The sequence below is a fragment of the Bos taurus genome, chromosome 13, assembly GCF_002263795.3.
Source record: "Bos taurus isolate L1 Dominette 01449 registration number 42190680 breed Hereford chromosome 13, ARS-UCD2.0, whole genome shotgun sequence".
NCBI lineage: Eukaryota > Metazoa > Chordata > Mammalia > Artiodactyla > Bovidae > Bos > Bos taurus.
In genome coordinates this window covers 25,544,498-25,562,973 of record NC_037340.1, presented here as the reverse complement: position 1 = coordinate 25,562,973, position 18,476 = coordinate 25,544,498, and the positions used below count along the sequence as shown (strand labels likewise).

General features: G+C 40.0%; 1 protein-coding gene across 9 annotated transcripts in view; it reads left to right on the top strand.

Moving 5' to 3' along the window:
• ARHGAP21 (Rho GTPase activating protein 21) overlaps window positions 1–18,476 on the top strand; it is a 130,239-nt gene that overhangs the window by 30,154 nt on the left and 81,609 nt on the right. For 2 of the 9 annotated variants that reach the window (XM_025000959.2, XM_025000958.2), the window contains exon 1: window positions 16,851–17,080. The exons of 5 other annotated variants lie outside the window; for them this stretch is intronic. In XM_025000959.2, coding sequence (XP_024856727.1) covers window positions 16,943–17,080 — 138 coding nt within the window. In that variant the 5' untranslated portion in view covers window positions 16,851–16,942. Of the gene's footprint in view, window positions 1–16,850; window positions 17,081–18,476 lie in introns of those variants that run through there. 2 more of the 9 variants (XM_025000960.2, XM_025000961.2) reach the window with 2 other exon arrangements.

Sequence of the window (18,476 nt, the reverse complement as noted above, 5' to 3'; positions counted from 1 at the left end):
AGCAACAGTGTAACAAATTCAATAAAGACTTAAATGGTCCACATTTTAAAAAAAATTCAAAAAGTAATGTCATTAATGTCCTGTAGCAATATTCATAATTGCTTTTGAGCTGAAAGCTGGTGAAGTTAGAATGTTGAGCTTAGTTTAGTTAGTTTAAATATCTAGTTTATATTGATGTTGAGCATCAAGCCAGCTGCCTCTGGACTTGTCAGTTAGAGGGCCCAGAGGGTGACTCTGTCTTGGCCTAGTCTCCTTCCTGGGAGCTTTTGATGGGTGAAATAAGGTTTAAATGAATGAGAAAGACGAAATTGAAATCTCTGAAGGAAAAGGCAGATTTCAGGACAGAGCAAATGGTCTGCGGATAAATAGGACGACAGAGTCACCTCTTCTGATGATAGCTGAAATTGACTGCAAGGAGAAAAGCACTTACAGACATTAGCTTTTTGTGTTCATCCTCCCCAGCCTTGGGGCATGTTGGATGGTCTGGTGGAAAGAGTGAGCCTTGGACTATGAGTAGAGGTTCCTGCAATCTGTCTGCCCTGCCATCTCTTGGTTGTGTAATTCTGAACAATTCTGTCATTTCTCTGGATTTTAGTGTTCTTATCTATAATCTGATTAGAGGATTTTCAGGGCTTCCTTCTTCCAGTTGTAACAATAAGTAATTCTTTACGTCATACAAAGCCAAAGAGGAGAGCCAGACAGAGTGAGTGGGCATTTGGAGGTTGCAGTCTTTGGTAATCTAATCTCAGAAGTGACATCCATCACGTTGGCTGAATTCCAAACATTAGAAGCGAATCATCAGGCCCAGCCCACACTCAAGAGGAGGGGACTGTTCAGAGGCAGGAATGCCAAAAGGCGGGGGTCACTGTTCTCTTTCTTCCTCTGTTTTTCTACAGTTGTGATTGATCATCATCTGTTTAAGAATTGGGAGATTTGAGAGGGGGACCCCCTAGATCACCTCCTGGTTCAGTGACTTAGAGAATTCATGAGGCAGTAGTACCCAGAACAGCAGAAGGTTTCAAAGCAAAATCAGCCACGGGCAAAGGAGATAAAGCTCGGAGGAGGCCATGCACAAGCATCCCAGCATCCTCTCCCAGCAGAGTCACACAAGATGCACTCAGTTCCTCCAGCACACACTGTGACAACACGGGTGACACGTCTGTCCACGAAGGGGGCTCATTTAAGACAACGCTTTCACGGGGGGCCAGTCACGTGACTAGCATATGCCAAAATTCCAGGCCCCCAGAAGGAAGGCAGGGGGTCAGCATAAACCGCATTGTTTGCACTGACAATTGAGGCCCGGAGGGCCACTCTTATCTGTGAGGGAATGAGGGAAGCCCCCCTGAAGTCCAAGTTCCTAGACGCCAACCGTGGCCAACCTTTTAAGCAGGCCTCTCTAAGGACAGCAATCTCAGGCCTGCTGTGGGAACTCTTTTCTGCACGGATGAGAACAGGTTAAGTTTACCATAAATAATGGTGAGCAGTCAAAATACTCTCTTAACATTGATAATTCTGGGCCTATGTTTGGTGGGGAGGTGGGGCTGGTGCTTTTTACAGCCTGGAGATTAAAGAAGTTTACCTCAGGCAATAATCCCAGAGTTCAGATCCTGACTGGCCTGTTACGATGCATATTTGTGGTGACCTTAGGAAAAAAAATTTCAATGGTGTATTTCTTAAAAATTTATTTTTATTTATTTATGTTTTCAGCTGCAGCAGGTCTCAGTTGTGGCTTGGAGAATCTTTAGTTGTGGCATGTGGGATCTAGTTCCCCGACCCGGCACTGAACCTGGGCCCCCTGCATTGAGAATACAGAGTCTTAGCCACTGGGCCATCAGGGAAGTCTGTTGGCTGTGTATTGATGTACTGTATCTTTTGCTTCCAGGCATATTGACTCAGTGCCTGGTTTTTGCCTGGCTGCTATGTTAGGCATTCCCTATAAGATGGTGAGCATGTAAGTCTGTGTTCCTGGAGATTGTAATCAAGTGGGAAGATAGATATTAAACATATAAGCAGAAATAAATATATAATTGCAAATAAAAGCTTTCCCTTAAATAGGAGGAGAAAATGCTCAATTTCTATTCATTTGCTACATGTTTTTATGCACCTACTTTGTGCTACTATTCTGACATGAACAAAACAAAAGTCCCTGCTCTGATGGACCTTACATTTTAATGGGAGTCAATAAATAATCAAACATACAGTATTGTCTCAGATTGTGACAAGCACTATGAGGAAAAACTAAAACAGGATGGAGAAGTGGGGATACTGAAAGTGAAAGTTGCCCAGTCAAGTCTGACTCTGCAACCCCATGGCCTATACAGCCCATGGAATTCTCCAGGCCAGAACACTGGAGTGGGTAACCTTTCCCTTCTCCAGGGGATCTTTCCAACCCAGGCATCGAACCCAGGTCTCCCGCATTGCAGGCGGATTCTTTACCAACTGAGCTATCAGGGAAGTCCCAACGGGGAGACTAATTTAGATAAAGGTGGTCAGGAAAAGCCCCTCCGAAGTTGAGACAGGAGGGGAGGGAGCAGGGTGCAACCTTTAAAAGAATGACATAGCAAATTTCTAAGTCATGTCCGACTCTTTGCGACCCCATGGACTGCAGGACACCAGGCTTCCTTGTCCTTCACTATCTCCCAGAGCTTGTTCAAACTCATGTCCATTGAGTCGGTGATGCCATCCAACCATCTCATCCTCTGTCACCCCTTCTCATCCTGGCCTCAGTCTTTCCCAGTATCAGGGTCTTTTTCAGTGAGTTGGCTCTTTGCATCAGATGATCAAAGTATTGGAGCTTCAGCTTCAGCATCAGTCCTTCCAGTGAATATTCAGGATTGATTTCCTTTAGGATTGACATAGTCATAGGACATGACAAAGCCTGGTTAGAACCAACTAGGTCCAAGGTGGTGGAAGAATCCCCCTTTCTTCCTATTTCAAAGTCACTTCTCTGTGTCGATGATGTTTAAGCAGAATCCTAAATGAATTAGGGAAGCAAGCCATACAGATATCAGCATGCCAGATAGTGGGAATTGCAAAGGTAAAACGGAGCAGGCAATGGCACCCCACTCCAGTACTCTTGCCTGGGAAATCCCATGGACAAAGGAGCCTGGTAGGCTGCAGTCCATGGGGTCTCTAGGAGTCAGACATGACTGAATGACTTCCCTTTCACTTTTCACTTTCATGCATTGGAGAAGGAAATGGCAACCCACCCCAGTGTTCTTACCTGGAGAATCCCAGGGATGGCGGAGCCTGGTGGGCTGCCGTCTGTGGGGTCGCACAGAGTTGGACACGACTGAAGCGACTTAGCAGCAGCAGCAGCAAAGGTGAAATCCTTGAGATGGGAAAGAGCTTGGTGTGTTTGAGGCAGCCAGATGTGTGTGGCAGGAATCTGTGAACAGAGGGAGAGGAGGGAATCAGATGTATCCAGGACTGGATCAGGAAGGGTCTATAAGAGAAGGGTTTTGGAGTTTCTTCCCAGTGTGATGAGAAGCCAGTTGTAGGGTTTTCAGCATGAAACTGACCGATCCAGATTTGTATTTAAGCAAACATGTAAACATTGTAACTAGAAATATAGCAATACCTAAAATACCTTTAAATCATAAATACATAGGTCGATGAATTTTACAAAGTGAATGCACTGTGGCATCATTACCCTAATAAAGCTATAGACGCAGTCCTTCAGCCTCTTGTACCCCTGCATATTATCCTCTCCTCCAAATATTATAACTCTCTAGGCATCCATCACCATGTATTGGTTCGCCCAATTTTATTATGAATGTTATTGGATTTGTGTTTGACTTTTTTCACTTAGGATTAGCTTTCAGTTCATCCAGGTTGTTGCCTTAGCTGTAAACCTAAAAAAAAGTTATATATAGTAGTTTTATGAATAGGCCACAATTTATCCATTTTACTTTTGATGGCATTGAGCTCATTTCCAGTTTCAGCCATCCTCAATAATGCTGCTGTGGACATGTTTGCACATGGCTTTGCATGTATGGATTTCTGTCGAGTGTTGATCTGGGAGTGGAGTTCCTGGGACACGGGATGTTCACATTTTATGGCCTAACATTGACAGTTCCTACCAAGCAGCTTTTCAAAGTGGTTGTACCAGTTTATATTCTCATCAGCAATATTTGAGAATTCTTGTTACACTATGTCCTTGCCAATAATTGTTTACCAGTTAAAAAATATTTTTTAGCCATTTTGGTCTCTTTGTCATAGTATCTTATGATGGTTTTGATTTGCGTTTGCCTGATGACTAATGAGCTTGAGCATCTTTTACTGGCCACTTGGATTTCTTTGCCCATCATTCACTAGTTGTAAGAACTTGGATAAGTCACCCAGTATCTTTGAGTACAGTGTTAAAAATACACAAAAGAGGAATGATGTCATCGAATTTTTGGTTTCTTTGAATAGTCTATTTGAATTTGTAAACTCATGGGTTTTATACTGTTGTACCTGACTCGAATTGAAACAAAAATAAGAACTGAGGCCTCATCGTGGGTCTGTATGTGTGTGTCTCTTTGTTTTTTTTAAATCACATTGCCATGGTTAATCTGAGTTTCAGGTTCACATGAACTGGGAAATATTTAATATTAAATTAGTATCTGGTATTAATGTTTAAGTTTGTTGATATAATAATAATAATATAGACAAGTCTTGGGCCTTCCCTAGTAACTCAGCTGGTAAAGAATCCACCTGCAATACAGGAGAGCCTGGTTCAATCCCTGGGTTGGGAATATCCCTTGGAGAAGGGATAGGCTACCCACTCCAGTATTCTTGGGCTTCCCTGGTGGCTCATATGATAAAGAATCCACCTGCAATTTGGTCTCTGGTTGGGAAGATCCCCTGGAGGAGGGCGTGGCAACCCACTCCAGTATCTTACCTAGAGAATCCCCATGGACAGAGGAGTGTGGTGGGCTACAGTCCATGGGGTTGAAAAAAGAGTTGCTCACGACTGAGCGACTAAGCATGTTTGAGTAACCAAAGCAAGTTAGTCTCCTTTAAGCAACTTTTATCTTCCAGATGTTCTTAGGAACTGCATATTAAATATTTTCTGCATCGACTCTATCTACTTGAATGTAAAGATTTTTAATAATAGAAGGAACAAGGACCTTCCTGGGGGTCAAGTGGTTAAGACTTCGCCTTTCAGTGCAGGGGGTTGCGGGTTCAGTCCCTGGTCAGGGAGCAAAGATCCCACATGCTTCCTCCCCAAAAAACCAGAACATAAACATTAGAAGTAATATTGTAACAAGTTCAATAAAGGCTTTAAAAGTGATCCACATTAAAAAAAAACCTTAAAAAATAAAGATCCACAGAGAATGGGATTGCCCTTTTAGCTTCGCTAAAATGGATGTAGGAAAAGCAATTTTCCAAAGATAAAGTTATTTTATAGGCAGACTCATGTTTCTTCCTATGGAAATTATAATTATTTAATTAAATTTGAATTAATACAATAGCAGCAACAATCACAAGAATATCAATATCACTAACACAGATCTGGAAATTGATTTGGGAGATGGTCCAACCAGCTAGTATTTAAAGCAATGCCCTGTGGCATCCAACTGAACCATGAACTGCTTACACTGTAGCCAAAGCAAAGGAATGTAAAGGAGCGTAAAAAGTCCTTCTTTTAATAGAAAATGTTCTTTGGGCTGTTCAGGTTGATCTGAATGATTAATGGTTCTTATTTCTGCCTTATAAATTTTCAGTAAAATTTAAGATAGATTGGATTTGTATTTTTATGAGTGCTGTATGTACTTTATAACACTTTAAGCTCCTCCTTATATAATATCCAGCTGGTTTAATTATGCTTATTTAAAAATTGTGACTGCACTTGGAAATGATTTTAGAGATTTCTAATTGCTATTATTTACTTTCCAGATGTGTTGTTGAATCATTTCTGTGTTTTAGCCAATTAAAGCATTCTTTTCTATGTAAAAATATTATCTATTCAAGCGATTCATTTTATAACGTAGTTTCCAGAAAAAAATGTTATGTTGAAAGGCAATTGTATTTATGGGACATAAATTATGGAGTGATTAAAATAATTTATTGCCTTCCCAAAGGCTTTCTCCTGGGTTCTTTTATATAGTAAGCTCCACCAGGGCCTGTAAAATATGTTCAAAATACTTCTTGGTATTTAATCATTACTTTTCATGAACAGATTATAAAACAAGGACCTCCTGCATTTGGAATGTTTTTACTTAGCTGGGTTTTTGAAATAAACAAGACACAATTGGGTTCGACTAGAAACAGTGGTGCGTCTGAAAGGCTGTAAGCAGACAGTACATTACCACATTAGAAGCCCGGAGCAGAGCCGAGTTGCTCCATTTCCAAGGCCAGTCTTCCCCTGGGGGATCATGGATGCAGTTAGTGAGCGTCACATCATCTGCCTTGGCTGGACATAGCAACTCCAAACTGGATCTGCCCTGGCGTCTGGTGGTGCATCTCAGTGCTCAGATTATTTTGAGCGTGAGCCAGTTTAACCCTCTTTCCGCGGGGAGCTTGTCTCGTTTCTGCGATCTGGGGTCTGCTTCCCCCAGTCGTCACCTCTGGGTCCCTGTGCACTTTAAGTTCCCTTTCCCGTTCAGGAATTTTGCTTTGGTTTCTATTACTGTGTTTTAAGACATTGCTGTCAACCTTCATTTTGTCTGAGAACTGTGTTCTGAACAGCGGCAATGGGTTTTTTTGCAATTCAGTCTCAAACAAGTTGAGACATATCTGTGTATTCTTTTCTATGTTTTTTTTTTTTTTTAATTAGTTTATTTGGCTGCCCTGGGTCTTAGTTGTGGCAGGTGGGATCTTTAAGATGTAGCACGTGGGATCCTTAGTTGCGGCAGCTGGAATCTAGTTCCCTGACCAGAGATCTAACCTGAGTCCCCTGTATTGGGAGCATGGAATCTTAGCCACTGGACAACCTGGAAAGTCCCTTCTGTGTTATTTATATTATAGGTCTTTAAGAATTGGATGTTTCCTGCAAAGATGTTTAGTTTCACTACAAATGAAATAAACAAAAAATTAAAACAATAAGAATCAGTTTTCATCTTAGCTTATTAGCAAAGAATGACTACCCAGTGTTGGCAAGTATATGGATATAGTAGTTTGATACACTGTCAGTAGTAGGTGTATGACTTGGTCCCTATTTTATAGATGGCCCTTTGACTCTTTGAATATAAAACCATAAAACAGCATAATGATGTTACAGCAACTTCATTCTTTGGAATTTATCCCAATGACCTATTCCTGGTTTTGTACAGAAATTGGTCAACAGGTGGTTGTAGTAGCAGTGCTGCTGCTGCTGCTGCTGCTGCTAAGTCGCTTCAGTCGTGTCCGACTCTGTGCGACCATAGATCACAGCCCACCAGGCTCCCCCGTCCCTGGGATTCTCCAGGCAAGAACACTGGGGTGGGTTGCCATTTCCTTCTCCAGTGCATGAAAGTGAAAAGTGAGAGTGAAGTCGCTCAGTCGTGTCTGATTCTTAGTGACCCCATGGACTGCAGCCCACCAGGCTCCTCCGTCCATGGGATTTTCCAGGCAAGAGTACTGGGGTGGGGTGCCATTGCCTTCTCCGTAGTAGCAGTAGTAATAAGCAATAATGGTAATGGTAGTATAAAAAGGCTTAACAAACTGTGCATTCCAAATAGCAAAAAGAAAAGTGAATAAATGAAGTTTTATTTACCCATATGGTGAAATACCATGCAGTCTTTAAAAATAATGTATAGATATATGTTATATTGGGCTTCTCAGGTAGCACTGGTGGTAAAGAATCTGCCTGCCAATGCAGGAGATGCCAGAGACGCAGGTTTGATCCCTGGGTCAAGAAGATCCCCTGGAGTAGGAAATAGCAACCCATTCCAGTATTCCTGCTGGAAAATTCCATGGAAGAGGAGACTGGTAGACTATAGTCCACAGTGTTGCAAAGACTCAGACACAATTTAGTACACACACACATGTTATATTAACTCAGAAAGACATTCATAACATATTGAGTAAAAATAAGATTAGAAGAGCATTTTTCTTGTGTGTGTTTGTATATATTTTCATATGAAAAGGTCTAATATATATATATGTATAATATATCCCAAAATACTGGCATCAGTTTTCTCTAGAGGGATAATGGTATGTAAGTTAAGTTATTACTGTTTTTTTGCTTAACTTTATTTTCTAATTTGTCTTGAATGAATATATGCATCTGATGAATATCACTTATAATGGAAAAAGCAAAGAGTGCCTGATTCAGTAGCTGGTATCCTTGAATCGCTAAACCTATCTGTTTGTGGTATAATACAGTGAGGAAGTTCCAGGATCAGGAGATTGGAAACTTAGGTTCTAGCCTAAACTGTGTCACTGATTAGCCATGAGACCATCAGCAAGTCTCTCTGGGTCTCTATTTTTGTGTTTAGTAAATTTAAGTTGGTTGACCTACCTCTCTGATCTTTAAACTCCTTAACAGACTGTTCAGGTTTCTGAGGAACTAGCAAAAGGGAGCAGGTTTCTGTACAAACTCTCCTGCCCCTGTCCCCAGACAGAGCAGCCCTATATATTTGATATTTTGTATATAGAGCTTCTGTTTGAAGCTTTCTTTCAACAAAAGGTAAGGAAAAAGTGAGGGAAGAGAGTCCTCTTTCGAAGATGTAGTTTTATGTGACTCCCTTTAGGGTTTACACCTCTTCCCATTCATGGGGGCAAGTTTCTTGTAGGACAGAGCTTACCTTATGTATCAGGATGTCCTTGTTCTCCTGGAAATAACAGACTATGATGATCTACATTCTTTGAGAGTAGATGAGTAAAAAAATAATTCACATGATATGGGGTGCCTTCGTCCTAGCTAACATAGACAGACCTATATTTTTACATATTTCAAAAACCATTTCAACATCTTTTATGAATTATTTTCCCATTTGCTCCTGACCCATTGGAGTAATACTCTCTGCCCAGTCTATCCTACTTCAGTTGGACCCTAATGAATAGTTCGGGTCACCCATCAGCGTGTAACTTTTGGCAAGTTACTCAACTTCTTGGAGACTCAGTGCTTAATAAAATGGTGAATGGCCAAGTTGGATTATATTATCTCCATGTTTCCTTCCAGCTGTATAAAAGTCTGTGAAATTTTTCCATAGTTCAGGCTGAGGAAATTGAAGCAACTGTTAACATTGGTTGCCAGCATAGTATCTTTGATCACCTAAAATCAATGTAGATTCAGAAAGCTTTTCTGTATGGACTTTTAGCAAGATGAATCTCTGGTACTCTAGGTCATACAGTGCTTCAAGCAAAATAGGGAAACCACATGATACGGGTCTGACCTTCTGTACCCATATCTTCACTAGCTCTATACACGGTCCGTATCACTGTGTCTGCTCAGAGGGGGCTGCAGTATTTCATTAGTAGCTAAGATGAACTGAAATTTAAGCTTGCTTCTTAATTCGGAGATTCCTGTCTGCCCAAAGGATAGGGAGGTGATTGTTTTTCCCCTAAAAATACGGTCTGTTCTCTGATTCAGAGTAAACAAAATTTTATTCATATCAGAAAAAAAGCAGCTTCTGAAAATAACCCTATTATCTGGTCATAGAGACTCTTTACAAGAAAATATGTGTAAAAATAGACATCTATATTTGAGCTTCTGTCTGTTTCACTCTCTATTTGATGTGAAATAGAGCTATATGCCCTTACTGTCTCTAATGAGAAAAATGGGGAAGTACTTAAACAGGAGTAATTCCCCATCAGAGTTTTAAAGCAGTCGTTTTGTTTTTCATTGTCCTTTTTTTATGTCAACTTTACTTGTTTAATTCATGTAGATTTCATTTTTTTTTTTTTTGAGTCCTATTTTTTGTCAGAATATGTGATGGGCACTGAATTAAGACATTATTCTCCTGTGTCCCCAGGAAACTACTCTAAGATTGAAAATATAGATATATGCTGCTAAGTCGCTTCAGTCGTGTCCGACTCTGTGCAACCCCATAGACAGCAGCCCACCAGGCTTCCCCGTCCCCGAGATTCTCCAGGCAAGAACACTGGAGTGGGTTGCCATTTCCCTCTCCAATGCGTGAAAGTGAAAAGGGAAAGTGAAGTCGCTCAGTTGTGTCTGACTCCTAGAGACCCCATGGACTGGAGCCTACCAGGCTCCTCCATCCATGGGATTTTCCAGGCAAGAGTACCGGAGTGGGGTGCCATTGCCTTCTCCAATAGATGTATAAACAAGTAATTATAAGATGGTAGGGTACACCCTTTGCTACAGGGGCTTTATGAGATACAGGCCCTGGAACACTGCCTCTGAGTATTGCAAGACACTGGTTGGTGATTTCTGCTGTACGGCACGTTGGTACCAAGAAAAGAGTGGATTATTCCATTAACACAGACAAAGTGTTCAAAACGCAGCTTGTGTGGTACACAGTGATGCACAGCAATACAGGCTGATGTGAAGAGTTACCATTCACACGGCTTCCTTATAAAAATTGATGAATTGTCTAAAAAAAAAGGACCCTGGCCCCTTGTTCCAAACTGTGTGTGTGTGTGTATGAGAGAGAGACTAAAAAACACTTTGTCAAACTGTGACATTTTAACCTTACTTTCCCCCTCAATATTATATTTTGGGCATTTCCCCATGTCATTAGTTTTTTTCATATTTCAGCTGTATCATAATTTACGTAACTCTTCCTTTTTTTTTTTTTTTTTTTTTTGCTGTTGTTGGACTTTGAAATAATTTCCAAGTAGAGTTTATTATACCTTAGGCTGAACATTTTGTAAAATGAATCTTCACCCTCTTATTATTTCATTAGTTATTAGGTTAAAAGGTATAAAATTTAAGTCTCTTAATAAATGTTGTCAAGAGGGTTTACAGAAAGATTGTACTCCCAGTAGAAGGGTATGAGAATTCTCACGGTTTTTCCTGATTGAGTTTAGAATAATATCTTTTCTTCAGTGTCCTTTCCTGCTAGTAGAGAATATTGTTAATGAGAGATTTAACTAAACTTTAGGTTAGTAAAGTAATTCCTTCAGAAGTCCTTTGCAGAAAAATATTTTGGAAATTTAATACCTTTCCTTTATAATTTGAAAATCTTTTGGCATGGAATGAGATTTTCAGCTAAATAATTTAGGAAGACTTCTATCAGTATGGTTTTAAATTTGAAAAAGAAGGTTTTGTTGTTGTTGTTGTTCTAAATGGTCATTCTGTCATTCCATTTTTGTGATTAGCAAATAACTTTCTGGCGAGTTAGCAGCAAATGAGGAAAATAGATAAAATTGTATCCCCCGATTCTGGTAGACATGCTTAAAAATAGATTATAAACGTTCCATATAGCTAGTTAGGCTTTGAGAGCAGGGGCCAGGTGCTTGTACTAGTGTAAATTGTATGAGGCTGTAAATATCTATAGTGATATAATGCTCAGTTATTATTTTGGGTGTGTGCTGAATGTGGTTGACCAGCACTGTACTTTTAAATATGTATTTAATAGCTTATTTATTTCTTTGTATTATATAATTGGCTCTCCTCTTGCCTGTGTAATTTTCTTTCTTTTTCATATTTATTAAAATATAAGCAAGGAAAAAGCAATTAAGCAGAAACATTAAATACTAATATAGTGCCACTACGTAGTTTTTTTGGGAAGTACTTGAGCAGCTAAAATTACATTTTTAGATTTTTTTTTTATCATTTTAGATGTGTATTTCATTTAGTCATTCTATTCTATACTTGTTTAACAAAGAAAAGAGAGAAAGGTATATGTAAAGCAGATTTAAATAGTTTTCGCCATCCAAATAGCAGTCGTCATTTGTTAAGGACCCATTTCTAATATGTTTAGGAGATGTTCAGCAATCAAACTGATAGACCTCTGGAAGTTTTGTTTTTGATAGGAACTTAGTTTGGAATTGTTGTTTCTAGAAAAATTTAAGTTATCTAAGGCTTCATTAAAAAAATATTAGAGGTATACAGTAACTGGTCATTCTTCTGTACGGATTCTCCTACGTGGATTTAAATCTGCCATGTACTGTAAAGAGATTAATGTATTGAAAGAAATAGTTAAGTTAGTTTAGTGTGTGCTTAGTTTTATTGCTAATCAGTGGACTGATGAACTTTTTTTTTTTTAATAAAATATTATTTAGAAGTCGTTAAAGTTGTAAGGTTCAGCAAACACTCTTTCTGAAAAACATAGTCCTGGAAAAGTAAGTAAAAATTTTATTGGAATCAGATTGAGTTGAGTTCTTGTACCTTTTTGGGTACAGAGTTATTTTTTTAGAGAGCTCTAGAATTGGAGTTATATGTTGTACAACTATGGGGAAGTCACTTTATTGTTTTTGAACCTCATATTAAAAAGATGTAAATAGATGCCAGTCAGCGCCATCATGGTAGTTCAGTATGGCAGTACTGAAGTAACACATGGAGCATACCCTGTGCCTGCTTGCTGGGTGCCAGTTGAACTTTCATCTTCGTAGTTAATGCTAGTTAATAATTAGAGAGGTTTTGGTATAGGGCTGGTGATGTATCTTAAAGTGGAAATACTCTCCCTACATACAGTGTAGGCTTTCTCTCCTTTAGGAAACAGCCCTGCAGTGTATAAACGTTTTTAAATAAATGAGAGATTTGTTTTTTTATTATTTCTTAGGATAGCACTAGAGGAATATAAGTGAAACTTTGAGAGTGGTATGTTGACAGTCTGCACGTGCAAAGGGCAGGTAGTTCTCCTAGTCCACTTGCCCCTTTGATAGAGAAGAGTGATGGGCTGGATGGTGCGTAGTGACTGATGGTGGTCATGGTGTAGGTCAGGCTTCTGAATTACACATTTGAAACTTACTATGTTAAGCTACCATCTGTCATTAAACTATGAACATCTATCCAATACCAGGTAAATACCTTAAAGAAATCATCTAAATACTATGTAAGCATAAGTAAATACCATAAAAAATAAACTAGGTAACTACTATGTAAATACCTTAAGAAACTATGGTGTAAAAGATGTTTTTACGAACAGGAGATGTTCTTAGCAACTAGGTTTTTTCTTTTCTTTTTTTGCTAATAGCAAAATGGGAAAACCCTATTTCCATTTAGAGGATAATAGGTAAAATGTGGTACACTAACGATGAACTTTTATGTATCAGTGAAAATCAATGAACCACAGCAGAGATTGGCTAGCTGTTCATCAACCCTTTTCTTCTTCTTCCTGGTAAATAGCTAATCACGTTCCCCAGCCTCCTTTTCTTTGGTGAGTATTTTTGATAACAGAATTAGGAAGTAATGTCAGAAGCTATTAAAGATGAAAGGATGAATGCTGCAAGCATGCCAGCTAGATTCAGTCATCATTGTTTGCTTCTGGAATCAGTAATAAAGAGGAATTCTTTCAAATGATATGGAAAGTTATACAAATGCCAGATGACACATGATGATACCATTAAGGTATCATCTTGAAAATGCTTTCTCTATTTTAGGAAACAAGCTCATACTTTCCTTTAATATCACAAAAACGTTTATTGTTCATCACAGAAGGTCCAAGGGACAAAAGTAAATGTAATCCGATCCCACCATCACTACTAGTAAGACAACTATGAGAAAATGCCCAGGAAATGGGTCATTTGTGAAGAGAAGAACATTCAGATTCTTACCATTTTGTGAGACTGATAATATTGACAGATTCCCTGGTAGCTCAGCTAGTCCAGAATCCGCCTGCAGTGCAGGAGACCACGTTTCAAATCCTGGGTCGTGAAGATCTTCTGGAGAAGGGATAGACTACCCACTTCAGTATTCTTGAGCTTCCCTGGTGGCTCGGACAGTAAAGAATCTGCCCGCAATGCGGGAGACCTGGGTTCGATCCCTGGTTGGGAAGATCCCCTGGAGAAGGGAATGGCTACCCACTCCAATATTCTGGCCTGGAGAATACCATGGACTTCATAGTCCAAGAGGTCACAAAGAGTCTGACACGACTGAGCAACTTTTACTCACATAATGTGTCCGAAGTAACTTAGAAATAACCTTTCAAAGTCATAGTGGTAGTCAGAGCTAAGCTATTTATAAACAGTTCACACCATTCTTTTTAATTTTTTCATTTACTTCTGGTTTTAACATAGCCATCTTCTGTGAGAGTGAAGTTCTAAAATTGCGGAATTAAGAACTCATGTCTTCAGCATGATGGGATCTGAAAGTAAATCTTAGAGAGAGAAGAAAGAAGAGTACTGTCTAGATAAAAATTATATTAAAACCAGAATGCTGAATAGAGAAGGAAATCACATAGGAAAATATCAGCCGATTCAAAACAATCTATAATGAAACCATACAGAAAAGCAGGAGAAAGAACCCATCTTGACAGTCAACCGAGATGAAAGATATTATAAATGAATGTCCAATAATGAACTTAAAAATTAAGTTGTAAAAAAACAAATTGAGTAGTATTTTAAAACTGAAATCCAAGCATCTAGATTTTTATCTTTTTCTGTGTTTTGGCTGCTCTGCATGGCTGTGGGATCTTAGGGCCCTGACCAGGGACTGAACCCAGGCCCTCAGCAGTGGAAGTGAATTCTCTAGATTTTTCAACTTCAGTTCCTGAGAGTGTTAAAATTTTTTTGGTCGTCATCTTTTATCACTTAAATATTAAAATATCTATTGAAAACTAGAATTATTGGAAAAATATATCTGGATGCATCTAGATAATAAACGTCAAAGTGGTTTCAATTGTTATCAACCTGGCTAAGAAAGAGACTTCGTCCATCAAGAGAAGCTCCAAGCCCAGAGTTGTCAGGTATACTTAGCATATGTGTGCAGGCCAAGTCACTTGAGTTGCGTCTGACTCTGTGTGACACTGTAGACTGTAGCCTGCCTGGGTCCTCTAAAAAAAAGAAAAAAGGACCCCTTGGACTATAGGCCACCAGGTCCTCTATCCTTGGAATTCTCCAGGCAAGAATACTGGAGTGGGTAGCCATTCCATTCTCCAGGGCATCTTCCTGACCCAGGAATTGAACCCAGGTCTCCTGCGTTGCAGGCACATTCTTTACCACTGAGATATCTGGGAAGCCCCTGAAGATATAATACATAGATAGAATGGAATACTCCTCAGATATAAAAAGTACAAAATAATGTCATTTACAGCAATATGGAAGCAGGTGTCATCTTAAAAAAAGGGTTGTATCACGGTGAATAAGTCTGGCCCTAAAATAAGGAAGAAAAATCTTTAAGTGGTACTAATATTATCAGTGGTAAAATTTTTTTTTAAAATAGCAAATCCTTTTCAATAATCTATAGGAGTAGGACTTATAATCTTAGGTATATGATGGAATCAGTATTAGGATCTTATAGAATGAACGTAATACAATACTTTCTTATGCTTTATTGTGAACGATTCCTGGAATATACTAGGAAGCTATCCCATTCTATTTAAATTACAAGTAATTGCAAAAGATAGTTGAAGGCTTATGTGGTTACTGTGTCGGAGAAGGCCATGGCACCCCACTCCAGTTCTCTTGCCTGGAAAATCCCATGGACGGAGGAACCTGGAAGGCTACAGTCTATGGGGTCGCTGAGGGTCAGACACGACTGAGCGACTTCACTTTCACTTTTCAGTTTCATGCATTGGAGAAGGAAATGGCAACCCACTCCAGTATTCTTGCCTGGAGAATCCCAGGGACGGGTGAGCCTGGTGGGCTGGCGTCTCTGAGATCGCACAGAGTCGGACACGACTGAAGCGACTTAGCATAGCATTAGCATAGTTACTGTGTATAAAGGGATTCTTTCTTTCTCTTTTTTTTTAGTTTTTTTAAAATATAAATTTATTTATTTTAATTGTAGGCTAATTGCTTTCCAATATTGTACTGGTTTTGTCATACATCAACATGAATCTGCCATGGGTGTACATGTGTTCCCTATCCTGAACTTCCCCCAACTTCCCTCCCCTCACCATCCCTCTGGGTCATCCCAGTGCACCAGTCCCAAGCATCCTATATCATGCATCAAACCTGGACTGGTGATTCGTTTCATAGAGAGGGAGAGGGTGGAATGATTTGGGAGAATGGTGTTGAAACATGTATAAGATCTGTTTATAAGGGCAGATTATGAAACAAAAGTATAATATTTTATACTTATGTTTATTTTTTTTAATTTTATTTATTTTTTGTGTGTGTCAGTGTGTAAGGGATTCTTTCTTAACTCACTTGTGTTTGCTTTCATGACAGCCCTACATATTTCACCTCTGGCACACATTTAGATTTTGTACTTTCCATGCCAGTTTTTCTTTTGAAGCATCTTTGTTGAAGTGCAATTTACATACCATAAAAAGTCACCCATTGTAAGTGTACATTGCAGTGGCTTGCAGTAAATTTATACAGTAGTGAAACTTTCTTTATAATCTACTTTGAGAACATTTCCATTATCCCCAACTGCTGCTGCTGCTGCTAAGTCACTTCAGTCGTGTCTGACTCTGTGCGACCCCATGGACGGCAGCCCACCAGGCTTCCCGTCCCTGGGATTCTCCAGGCAAGAATACTGGAGTGGGTTGCCATTTCCTTCTTCAATGCATGAACATGAAAAGTGAAAGTGAAGCCGCTCAGTTGTGTCCGACTCTTCGCGACCCCATGGACTGCAGCCTACCAGGCTCCTCCGTCCATGGGATTTTCTAGGCAAAAGTACTGGAGTGGGGTGCCATTGCCTTTTCCGATTATCCCCAAAGGTGCTGTCAGACATGTGTGCATTCCCTTCTGTGAGGTTATTATTACCTTTATTGTTATATGATTAGCATGTCCCCCAATACTTTCTCTCTCACTCCTCTTTGCTTTGTCTAGTTGTTATATCTAGTTTTTATGTTTTATTTTTGTTTCTTTTAACCTTGAGTTATTACTCAATCAAGTGACCTTGTTATGAAGTCATCTAAGGGAATCAGAGGACAGTTCACAGGCATGGGACCACTATGATTCCATCCGCTTCTAGGCTTCTTACGCTCTGAGGCTATGAGCACACACGTCGCTGCTCATGGTGGGGAGCCTCGACACATGTAGAGAGAGAGCGTCTGAAGGGTCCTCTCAGTGGAGGCATCTGGCTGCTGTGCCCTTCGCTGTGTGCCTGCAGTTTGCCCTTGGTGTAAAATCCGGCAGATCAAAGGCTCTGCGGGTAAGGAGGAGAAAGAGTGAGGAAGGCACGTGTGTGTGTTTCTTTTCATCTTCTCTCTTTATGTAGGAAGAACGGTAACCCTCCCTTCTCCCTTGCAGGGAAAAGGTAAGGAGACTGCAGAGGATTCAATGTGATGTTCTTGGGAGGGTGAAATAATTGAGACAACGGAGCTTTGTGACGTTAAAAAAAAAAACTTCCTCTGCAGAGAGCAAAAATGAAGTTGCTTACTCTTTATCCCATTTTCTCCCATTTTGTGAAGAACTCAGTAGAATAAGACACAGCAGGCTCTATGTAGCAACTTGAAGTATGATACCCGGATCCTAGAGCCTTATCTTTATGGTTCAGAGGAAAAAGGAAGCTTGAATATGTTTGGGAGCTTTGAGGCCCAAGTCATAATAATACACTAGAAAATAATACATGTAAACTGTTTAAAATTGTAAAATTAGAGTCCTGCAGAAAAATAAAAGCAATAAATTAGATCAAAGCGCTACTGGGGGAGAAAATCTATGCAGATTACACAATAGAAAAAATGATGAAAAGTTCCTTGGTGGCTCAGATGGTAAAGAATTCACCTGCAATGAGGAGACCTGGGCTTGATCCCTGGGTTGGGAAGATTTCCCTAGAGAAGGGCATGGTGACCCACTCCAGTATTCCTGCCTGGAGAATCCCTGTGGACAGAGGAGCCTGGCAGGATACAGTCTATGGAGTTGCAAAGAATTGGAAACTGTTGAGCGACTAAGCACAAACACTGTGACACAGGAGAAACACTCTAGCCTCAGATTCAGGAACTGATTTTAATTCTTACTCTGAATTAGCCTACAAAAATCTTACATAGATCACTTAGCTAAACTGGGCCTCAGTTTCCTCATGTAATAGAAAACGATTCACTTATGTCTATCATATCTGAGATTCTTTTGGGCTTTACAATTACATAAGGAGATGGCAGCTGAGCACTTGAAAAGGTGTTTATCATGGGCCATTGCCACTGCTGCTGCTGTTAAGTCACTTCAGTCATCTCCGACTCTGTGCGACCCCATAGACGGCAGCCCACTAGTCTCCTCCTTTCCTGGGATCCTCCAGGCAAGAATACTGGAGTGGGTTGCCACTGCCTTCTCCAATGCATGAAAGTGAAAAGTGAAAGTGAAGTCGCTCAGTCATGCCCGACTCTTAGCGACCCCATGGACTGCAGCCCACCAGGCTCCTCCGTCCACGGGATTTTCCAGGCAAGAGTACTGGAGTGGGGTGCCATTGCCTTCTCCGATGGGCCATTAGGGAAATGCCAATATTAGCACACCAAGAAACCACCACACACCTATCACAGCGACTAAAAGAAAAAAAACAACAATACCAAATGCACTCGAGAATACAAACTTGAGAGAGAGACAGATATGGAGGG